At 45.7% G+C, this 11,292-nt stretch overlaps 1 protein-coding gene across 1 annotated transcript; it reads right to left on the bottom strand.

Annotated features, from left to right (window-relative positions):
* Positions 1–601: 601 nt before the first annotated feature.
* Positions 602–5,648, bottom strand: LOC120986600 (zona pellucida sperm-binding protein 3-like). The gene is made up of 8 exons (XM_040415260.1): positions 5,157–5,648; positions 4,221–4,339; positions 2,987–3,090; positions 2,737–2,914; positions 2,548–2,668; positions 1,162–1,253; positions 915–1,048; positions 602–831 (listed from the first exon to the last, which is right to left on the bottom strand). The coding sequence occupies exons 1-8, from the start codon at positions 5,646–5,648 to the stop codon at positions 602–604; spliced, it is 1,470 nt and encodes a 489-aa protein (XP_040271194.1).
* Between the last annotated feature and the right edge of the window lie 5,644 nt (positions 5,649–11,292).

Below are 11,292 nucleotides of genomic sequence, written 5' to 3'. Positions count from 1 at the left end.
GAAAATCCATATGTCCCAACCCGAAAATCAAATAACCGCAGTTTTTCCATTTGGATCTTTACAAAATGGTCCTTAAAGGCTGTTAGGTGTCATTGTTGGGGGGGGGGGGGGGGGGGGGGGGTGGGGAGTAGGTGTAATTTCCAGATTATAGATCCTCGTTAATTAGTAGGTCCATAACATAAGGCTTAGGCATCAAGTACCACTATTGTTTAGATGCATCTGTATAATGATCGGCAACCTCATTCACATCTCTGCATCATGCAGACCTGCTTTTATGACCTGATCAATATTAACAGTCTGAATCTAAAGCAATTTTAGCCTCCAGAGAGCAGCTTTTAATTCTTATTCTGCTCCTGAGAAGTGTGAGCTATGAACCACCCTCAGCTCTATACAGATGTGCCCATACCATACTTCCATGTGACCCACAGAAATTCCTCCATATAGCCCCATAGTACTCATGTATATAGCACCAGGAGATGGTCTGTTTTGCTGGACCATGCATGAAGTTATGGGTCCCATGAAGCCAATCCCATACAACCATTGGTACCATCGATTGAGACAAAAAGACGCAAGTAACATTTTACCCATTTTTATTTCTTGACTATTTGTGAGACAGTTTTTTCAGAAGACATTTTGCAGCCACAATAAGAGTCACAGCAACAACTACTGAAGTGACTGAGCCCATGGCCACCAGCACCCACAACTGCAGAGGTTCTTCTACACCCATTCTGGAAGCTTGGGAAATTCCATCTTTGGAGACCTGGTTAGGCTTAGATCCAGTCACTAGAAGAGGGCCCAGTCTGGCCAGAGTGTATTTCTCTAGATGAGAACCTAGTGGAAGAATTAGCAACACCCATTTTCAAATACCTTCACATTTATGGAAGCTTTAGGAGACGTTTGAATGAAGAACTCACCAACATCTCTCTTCCCAACTCCTCTTGACCTGGCAGGTTGTGGGCCCCATGCTGTTCTCCGGCTGCCAACTGTAGCACAGTTCCCAGTGTTGCAGCACTGGCAGTTCGCACTGGGGCCTTCCACAGGTGACCAACTGTAAGAGCAAGAAAAGTGTCAACCATTGAGAGAACATCCATTGTTATCCAAGACTCCATCTAGGGTTGTGTAGTCATCTAACTGAAGACACTCAGATGTGCAAGGTTTTACCTGCTGGTAGCCTTGTTGTAGGAGCAGGCCTTGTTCATTGGATCAGGGGTCTGGTTGATGTCAGCAGCTCTCAGGTGACAGGTTATGTAGATCTAAGACACCACAATTACAGTTTATATCTCATGAGAAATAATTTATTCATAATCTTGGACAGCTGGAAAAGTTAACCTCAGGGCCCATACTAGAAAGGATTAGGTTTCCCATATGGATTATTCTGTTTCAATAGTTTTTATTGAGTTTCTCATTTCAAACAGTTAACGTACAATAGTGTCAAGCAGAATACCATTATAATCAGGTTATCAAAGGAGAATATAAATTCCAATACATTTACCTTCATTAAAGGGAGTCTGTCACCAAAATTTGACATTACACATTGCTTACATGGCATTCTTGCTCAAGTACCAAAGGTTCCTTTGTTAGACTGTCAGCCGAAAAACATTTAATCCATATGCAGATGAGGGCTGGCAAGTGTCCAGGGGCTGTGCTCGTGATGTAGGTGCCCAGGCCACTGCCTTTTCCATATTACTACTCCCCAACCTCTTGCTTGTCCTGCCCTGTAAGTCTGTTTTGTCACTGATGCCCATTGTGGGGAGTAGCATCAATAAATCAAGTGCACATGCGCCGTGTGAAACCAGCGTTCATGCCCAGGCGGCGAACTGCCATGTGCAGGTTCTTTGCCGGTACTGGGGATGATGCAACAGACTTGGGGTACTTTCACACTTGCGGCAGAGGATTCCAGCAGGCAGTTCAGTCGCCAGAACAGGATCCTGATCCGTCTGACAAATGCTGGATCCATCTCTCCGGTGTCATCCGGCATTATTTTCTCACATGTTTTGTGGTCTAAGCATGTGCAGACCGCAAAAACGGTTCTGTTTTGCCGGAACACTCGGGGCTGGATCCGGCATCAATGCATGGGAAGAAATGCCGGATCTGGCATTCCAGCAAGTGTTCTGGAATTTGTGACGGAGATAAAACAGCAGCATGCTGCAGTATTATCTCAGTCCTGAAAAGGCAAAAAGACTGAACTGAAGACATCCTGAACGGATTACTCTCCATTCAGAATGCATTAGGATAAAACTCAGTTCTTTTCTGGTATTGAGCCCCTAGGACAGAACATTAGCATATGGGTTGAACATAATTTCAGCTGGTGAAAGTCACCACAAAAGAACTAAGGTACCAATAGCACTTGTGCTACAGTGCCATGTAAACAGTGTGTAACATCCAATTTTGGCAACAGACTCGTTAATGTTAAAAGTGCAGGTTAGAACAGTAGCCAGTTGTGCGCTTTCAACCCCAATTAGTGGGGTGAAAACAAGGATGCTAAAGACAGGTACAAAAAGTTAATTGCTTGGCATTCAGGGTCATACTACCATCTCTAGTCCTTACCATAGAAAGGTCACTGTTAATGAACCTGAAGGCATCAACTGTGAATCGAAGCTTATTAGCTTCAGGTCTTGGAGAACCAAAGGCTGAAGAGGAATCTCCTAGCATCCCATCGATCAAGCACCTGTAGGAGATATTTATTTCAGTGAAAATGCCCTTGAATTAACAGTAAAAACAAAAACAGAAACTCACCCATTATAAGCAATAATGTCATAGTGAGGATTAGAGGTCTCATCTGGAGTAAGGGTGGCAACACAGCTATCAACAAACAGCATCATCGGAACGTGGTTCTGTATGTCCACAAAGGCCTCTATGTAGAAGATCTCACCAAGCTGGTAGACCAGTGATTGACGAGGAGCACTCCAGTCCTCTACAGACAAAATAAGGCTATTAGTAAAAGACAAGAGACTACGCACCCCTCCTCTACTGGAAGGAGTCTTACCAGTCATGAGAGTCAAGGAGAAAGACAACCTTTCTTCTGAGCTCACTGTGGTGCTGAAGGGAGCCCATGTTGGCTTGATGGCATTGCTGCTTACATTGCCAAATCTGGAAGAGTAGAGAAATGAAAGGACAACTGTACATGATTTCAAGAAAATGGCAGCTTTCCATAATCATCCCATGTGTCCACAGGTGCACCGCAGTTTAGCCCTATTCACTATAGAGCTGAGCCAATGGACAGCAGGGGTGATTTTTGGAAGTAAGCAGCCATGGTTGTAATGGTGGACAAGCCCTTTGAGAGGTTGACAGTAAAGTATCTTGTCAACCATATAGTAAATTAGCGAAGCGGACACTTATGGCATTGAGGCCTTAGGGGTGTTCCAGCCATGTAAGGTGTTGCAGCGCTTTTAACTGAAGTTACGACCCCCTTACCAGTCCTGCTCTACTTACACCAAAGAGTTTGATGGTTGCTGACCTACTTTTTTTGCCTTGAGTCCTCCAGCCAAGTCCTATTCAAAGAGGGCCTGTCTACTCCCCAGACAATTGTTTTAGTAACCAATTCCCAGGTCAGAACATTTCTGAAGTGTCTCGTTAGTTACAGTCCTCTCCCCCATTATTCCTACTATTGAATTGCTGGCAGTTTGCAATAAAAGCCAATCTGAGTGTCCCTGCATAGTGACTGGCAGCACAAATAGAATAGTGTCAGACACCCCAAAACTGAACACTCAGACCTTTATGGCATACTGCTAACTTCCATTAGAAAACAGTAACAGTTAAGGTTCTCCAGAATTACTACATGGAGAGTAAGTAGTTGGTGAAACAGACATGCCAGGAGAGGAGACAGCTCCAATCCTCTCACTAGTATTGACAGAGCAAGAGGGGAATGTTTGTCAAGATCCCTTTCAGAGTCATTATGAACCTTGAAGAGGAGCAGGATGATTAATGCAATAATTAGGATGGGGCTACATGGACAGTACGGCTGCTATACTCATTACATGGCCAAAGATCACAGTACAGATACTACAGAACATTGCTTCATAATGTAAGTGGAATCAAGCTGTGACTGTCCCAGTCAGATCCAGCAGGACAGGACTGTCTTATGGCTAGTTGAGGCAAACTGTCTCAATGTGACCACATTCAACTACCATCTAGCTTAACTTGAAAGTCCTGGAAGACATTTCACCACTGGAAGACTCTAGAAGACATAGCTATAAAACCTACTATTGGTACAGACTTACCGTGGGTAGTAACACCAGATGGGAACCACTGCAGGATTGGACCGGATGATGGGCACATTAGGGGCAGTGGTGGGGGTGTAAGACAAGTTTATCTTGTAGATAAATATATCTGAAGTCATCTTCAGGAGATAGAGCCACAATAAGGTTAGTCTGCACTCAAAGCACAAAAAAAATAAAAGCTCAACCAAATCAGTGGAAAAATTTAGTAAGAACTGGCCACCCTATAAGATAAACAAGATAAACTTGTCAAAGCAGTGGGTCAAGTACACTGCAAGGCCAGAAATGGACAACTGGTTAGATTTTGTTATGAAAGTCCATTATTGCGTCAGAAGATCATGACACCATAGTATAATCGGCTAAAACTAGCCAACATTCCTGGGCACAAGCTGTAGAAAAGGTTAATGTACCTCAAAGAAACCAGATCTATGTCCACAACAAGGGGAGCGAATTTCGGTTATAAAACAGTTTCATGCTTTACTGGTAAAAGGGTTATTGTGTTATGGATTCCGTTACCACGGACCATAACGCAATTCTATGACAGAATGCCTTTAGAAGCATATCATAATAGAAGTCTATGGCCTGCAAAAAGGATCCGTCCCTTTTCAGTTATGCAGGAGAGGACCTCCCTGCATAACAGGAACTTATCCATTTTGCAGCCCATAGACATCTATAACTGAAAGCATAACAGAATGCCTTTAGAGGCATTCCGTCATAATAAAATTGCTATATGGTCCATGGTAGTAGAATCCATAACGCAATTCACCTTTTACCAGTAAAAGCAAACAAATAATTCAGAATATGAAATTCGCTCATCTCTATCCACAACCATTTCAACATAGTGAAAAGGACCTAAAGGGTTTTCATGATAAACACAGTAAATGTTGCCCAGTGCATATTTGTCTACTATAAGGGACCTTTAGTCCTCCACCAACTTACCTCTAGGTTGCTTCCACATTCTTGAAGAGCAATTTGAAAGACTACAGTAGTAACTGAAGCCTGAGAGCTAGCTGTGCAGGTCCCGAGGACCAGGTCTGAAGGATTCACCATCCTACCATTACCATAGAAATCTCTCTCTACAGTCACCACCATACTGTCCTCAGCACAATGCACACTGACAGGGGATGAGGGGTTCAGCATAGTCGGTGGGGGCTGTGTAAGCTGTCGGGACTGAAAACCTACTCCAGGATACATGCGGCCCCATCCAGACACAGGACTAGAACCTCTTAGAGACCCAATACCAGAAACTGGAGGCAAAGGATTTCTCCTAGGAGAACCTACTGCAGATACAGTTCTAGAAGATCCCCATCCAGGCTGATAATTCCTCCACCGAGTGTCTGGCTGGCGCCGGTGTCTAACCAAGGCACTGCTAAAGCCTGACCCATAGAGAAGAACCACAAGCAGCCAACTCCAACTAATCCCTAACAACATCCTGACTACAGAAGAAGTCACACCAGGAAGCGGTGTAGGGAGGAGATCTTTATACCTCTCCCATCACATGGTCATCACTTCACCTGACCCTTCATTACACTCAGCTGGACACCATCCATACCTGATGAGGATATGGCAATGCAGAGTCCAGTGGTGGAGTTCATAAGGGATTTGTGTTCATTTCTTGGGTGTATTAATTCCTTAGGGTTCATGCACACGGCCATTGTTGTTTTGCGTTCTGTTTTTCATGGATCCGTTGTTCCGTATTTGAGTATTTTTTTTCCTCTCTGATTTAGGTCCTCTTCTATTCCGTTATTCCACAAAACATATCCGTATGGTTTCCGTATGCGATCCGTTTTTTGTGAATTGGAAACGGAAATCGTAACTTAATCACCAAACACATGAGCTCATTTGGCATAGCATTTATACAGTATGGATCCGCGAAATACAGATGACATACAGATGTGTTCCGTGTGAGTTCCGTATTCATTGACTTGAATGGGGCCTCGGACTGTGATTTGTGGACAATAATAGGAGATGCACTAATTTTGCGGAACGGAAATACGGAAACAGAATGCACACGAAGTACCTTCCATTGTTTTTGCGTACCCATTTAAGTAAATGGTTCCGCACACGTTCCGCAAAAAAATTGAAAGAGGGCGGAAAGAAAATAAGTTTGTTTGCATGAACCCTAAGGGCTGTTTCACACGAGTGAGTCCATTGCGGGAATCGCGCTCTGTGTCTGAGTGTGATCCTCCGCTCTGGACTTGCAGGAGCGCACGGCATTATCATGATTTATAATGCCGTGCGCTCCTGCAAGTCCAGAGCGGAGGATCACACTCAGACACGGAGCGCGATTCCCGCAATGGACACGCTCGTGTGAAACAGCCCTTAGGGTGAGTTCACATCACCGTTTAGCTTTCTGTCCTTCTGATCCGTCAGAAGAAGAGAGAGAGAAAAAAACAGGATCCTGTAAAAAAAAAAAAAACGGATCCTGTTGCATCAGTTTTTTGCTACATGCACACAAACGTTGTTCGTTTCCGTGTCCGTTCCGTTTTTTGGCGGATAGGATGCGGACCCATTCATTTTAATGGGTCCGCAAAAAATGTGGACAGCACACCGTGTGCTCTCCGCATCAGTATGTCCGTTCCGTAGCCCCACAAAAAAATAGAACATGTCCTATTCTTGTCCGTTTTAGGCATTGTTACAATGGATCCGTTAAAAAAAAAGGATGGAAACGGATGTCACCTGTTTTTGTTTGCGGATCTGCAAATTGCGGACCAAAAAACACATACGGTCGTGTGCATGTAGCCTTAATCTGTTTTGAGATCTGTTTTTTTAGACGGATACAATAGTACTGCATGCAGGACGTTTTTCCCCCGTCTGGACGAACAAGGCGCAAGTGCCTCCTAAACAGGCGCAGAATCAGTTGGTAAATGAGACTTAAAAAATAGGACTGTCGGAAACCGCTTTTTTACTCCTGAAAACAGGCGCAGACACGATAGTAAATGTGCCCCGCTGACTGTGTGAATAAGGCAATACACTCGGCTTTTAAAAAGTCATGAGTTGCCATGGCGTTGCAATGCTGTTTTTGCATTATTTTCTCGCACTGGCGGTTTTGCGCCATGTACATTTGAGAGTCGTAGAGACCAGGACGGGAACCTGGATCCCAGCAACTTTACTAACTTTAGGAAAAAATACTACTTCTCCACTTTTTTTCATTCAACTCCTGGTTTTGGATTAAAAAAACGGATCAAAAAGCCTGAACGTGTGTCCGCACCCTTAGGGAGTGGAGCGTTTTTTCTCGCCATGTGCACGACTCTCCATAAATTAGACAAGTCTTACAGCAGCGCAGGAGGGGCATCTAAGACCGGCGTAAAATGCTGGTCCTAGTAAATGACCCCCAATCTCTATTTCTTCTCAGTTATGTATCCAGGGGCAGGCTGGCCATAGATCCTACAGGAAAATGTATCAGTGGGCTGATGACCAAGGGGCCGCCCAAGCTGCACTGTGGTATTTGGTTCTGCTGGGGCAGTATATCGTGCTGCACTGTGGTATTTGGTTCTGCTGGGGCAGTATATTGTGCTGCACTGTGGTATTTGGTTCTGCTGGGGCAGTGTATTGTGCTGCACTGTGGTATTTGGTTCTGCTGGGGCAGTATATTGTGCTGCACTGTGGTATTTGGTTCTGCTGGGGCAGTATATTGTGCTGCACTGTGGTGTTTGGTTCTGCTGGGGCAGAATATTGTGCTGTACTGTGATATTTGGTTCTGCTGGGGCAGTATATTGTGCTGCACTGTGGTATTTAGTTCTGCTGGGGGAGTATAATGTGCTGCACTGTGGTATCTGGTTCTGCTGGGGCAGTATATTGTGCTGCACTGTGGTATCTGGTTCTGCTGGGGCAGTATATTGTGCTGCACTGTGGTATTTAGTTCTGCTGGGGGAGTATAATGTGCTGCACTGTGGTATCTGGTTCTGCTGGGGCAGTATATTGTGCTGCACTGTGGTGTTTAGTTCTGCTGGGGGAGTATAATGTGCCTGCACTGTGGTATCTGGTTCTGCTGGGGCAGTATATTGTGCTGCACTGTGGTGTTTGGTTCTGCTGGGCAGTATATTGTGCTGCACTGTGGTATCTGGTTCTGCTGGGGCAGTATATTGTGCTGCACTGTGGTATTTGGTTCTGCTGGGGCAGTATATTGTGCTGCACTGTGGTATTTGGTTCTGCTGGGGCAGTATATTGTGCTGCACTGTGGTATCTGGTTCTGCTGGGGCAGTATATTGTGCTGCACTGTGGTATTTGGTTCTGCTGGGGCAGTATATTGTGCTGCACTGTGGTATTTGGTTCTGCTGAGGCAGGTATATTGTGCTGCACTGTGGTATCTGGTTCTGCTGAGGCAGTATATTGTGCTGCACTGTGGTAATTGTTCTGCTGGGGGCAGTATATTGTGCTGCACTGTGGTATTTGGTTCTGCTGGGGCAGTATATTGTGCTGCACTGTAGTATCTGGTTCTGCTGGGGCAGTATATTGTGCTGCACTGTGGTATTTGGTTCTGCTGGGGCAGTATATTGTGCTGCACTGTGGTGTTTGGTTCTGCTGGGGCAGTATATTGTGCTGCACTGTGGTATCTGGTTCTGCTGGGGCAGTATATTGTGCTGCACTGTGGTATTTGGTTCTGCTGGGCAGTATATTGTGCTGCACTGTGGTATTTGGTTCTGCTGAGGCAGTATATTGTGCTGCACTGTGGTATCTGGTTCTGCTGAGGCAGTATATTGTGCTGCACTGTGGTAATTGGTTCTGCTGGGGGCAGTATATTGTGCTGCACTGTGGTATCTGGTTCTGCTGAGGCAGTATATTGTGCTGCACTGTGGTAATTGGTTCTGCTGGGGCAGTATATTGTGCTGCACTGTAGTATCTGGTTCTGCTGGGGCAGTATATTGTGCTGCACTGTGGTATTTGGTTCTGCTGGGGCAGTATTTTGTGCTGCACTGTGGTATCTGGTTCTGCTGAGGCAGTATATTGTGCTGCACTGTGGTATCTGGTTCTGCTGGGGCAGTATATTGTGCTGTACTGTGGTATTTGGTTCTGCTGGGGCAGTATATTGTGCTGCACTGTGGTATCTGGTTCTGCTGGGGCAGTATATTGTGCTGAACTGTGATATTTGGTTCTGCTGGGGCAGTATATTGTGCTGCACTGTGGTATCTGGTTCTGCTGGGGCAGTATATTGTGCTGCACTGTTGTATCTGGTTCTGCTGGGGCAGTATATTGTGCTGCACTGTGATATTTGGTTCTGCTGGGGCAGTATATTGTGCTGCACTGTGGTATTTGGTTCTGCTGGGGCAGTATATTGTGCTGCACTGTGGTATTTGGTTCTGCTGGGGCAGTATATTGTGCTGCACTGTGGTATCTGGTTTTGCTGGGGCAGTATATTGTGCTGCACTGTGGTATCTGGTTGTGCTGGGGCAGTATATTGTGCTGCACTGTGATATTTGGTTCTGCTGGGGCAGTATATTGTGCTGCACTGTTGTATCTGGTTCTGCTGGGGCAGTATATTGTGCTGCACTGTGATATTTGGTTCTGCTGGGGCAGTATATTGTGCTGCACTGTGGTATTTGGTTCTGCTGGGGCAGTATATTGTGCTGCACTGTGGTATTTGGTTCTGCTGGGGCAGTATATTGTGCTGAACTGTGATATTTGGTTCTGCTGGGGCAGTATATTGTGCTGCACTGTGGTATTTGGTTCTGCTGGGGCAGTATATTGTGCTGCACTGTGATATTTGGTTCTGCTGGGCAGTATATTGTGCTGCACTGTGGTATTTGGTTCTGCTGGGGCAGTATATTGTGCTGCACTGTGGTATTTGGTTCTGCTGGGGCAGTATATTGTGCTGCACTGTGGTATCTGGTTCTGCTGGGGCAGTATATTGTGCTGCACTGTGGTATTTGGTTCTGCTGGGGCAGTATATTGTGCTGAACTGTGATATTTGGTTCTGCTGGGGCAGTATATTGTGCTGCACTGTTGTATCTGGTTCTGCTGGGGCAGTATATTGTGCTGCACTGTGATATTTGGTTCTGCTGGGGCAGTATATTGTGCTGCACTGTGGTATTTGGTTCTGCTGGGGCAGTATATTGTGCTGCACTGTGGTATTTGGTTCTGCTGGGGCAGTATATTGTGCTGCACTGTGGTATTTGGTTCTGCTGGGGCAGTATATTGTGCTGCACTGTGGTATCTGGTTCTGCTGGGGCAGTATATTGTGCTGCACTGTGGTATCTGGTTCTGCTGGGGCAGTATAATGTGCTGCACTGTGGTATTTGGTTGTGCTGGGGCAGTATATTGTGCTGCACTGTGATATTTGGTTCTGCTGGGGCAGTATATTGTGCTGCACTGTTGTATCTGGTTCTGCTGGGGCAGTATATTGTGCTGCACTGTGGTGTTTGGTTCTGATGGGGCAGTATATTGTTGCTGCACTGTGATATTTGGTTCTGCTGGGGCAGTATATTGTGCTGCACTGTTGTATCTGGTTCTGCTGGGGGCAGTATATTGTGCTGCACTGTGGTGTTTGGTTCTGATGGGGCAGTATATTGTGCTGCACTGTGATATTTGGTTCTGCTGGGGCAGTATATTGTGCTGCACTGTGGTATTTGGTTCTGCTGGGGCAGTATATTGTGCTGTACTGTGGTATTTGGTTCTGCTGGGGCAGTATATTGTACTGCACTGTGGTGTTTGGTTCTGCTGGGGCAGTATATTGTGCTGCACTGTTGTATCTGGTTCTGCTGGGGCAGTATATTGTGCTGCACTGTGATATTTGGTTCTGCTGGGGCAGTATATTGTGCTGCACTGTGGTATTTGGTTCTGCTGGGGCAGTATATTGTGCTGCACTGTGATGTTTGGTTCTGCTGGGGCAGTATATTGTGCTGCACTGTGGTATTTGGTTGTGCTGGGGCAGTATATTGTGCTGCACTGTAATGTTTGGTTGTGCTGGGGCAGTATATTGTGCTGCACTGTGGTATTTGGTTGTGCTGGGTCAGTATATTGTGCTGCACTGTAATGTTTGGTTCTGCTGGGGCAGTATATTGTGCTGCACTGTGGTATCTGGTTCTGCTGGGGCAGTATATTGTGCTGCACTGTGGTATCTGGTTCTGCTGGGGCA

This window comes from Bufo bufo, chromosome 1 (assembly GCF_905171765.1).
Source record: "Bufo bufo chromosome 1, aBufBuf1.1, whole genome shotgun sequence".
Lineage (NCBI taxonomy): Eukaryota > Metazoa > Chordata > Amphibia > Anura > Bufonidae > Bufo > Bufo bufo.
Note: the sequence above shows the minus strand (reverse complement) of the source record. Positions and strands in the feature narration are given on the sequence as shown.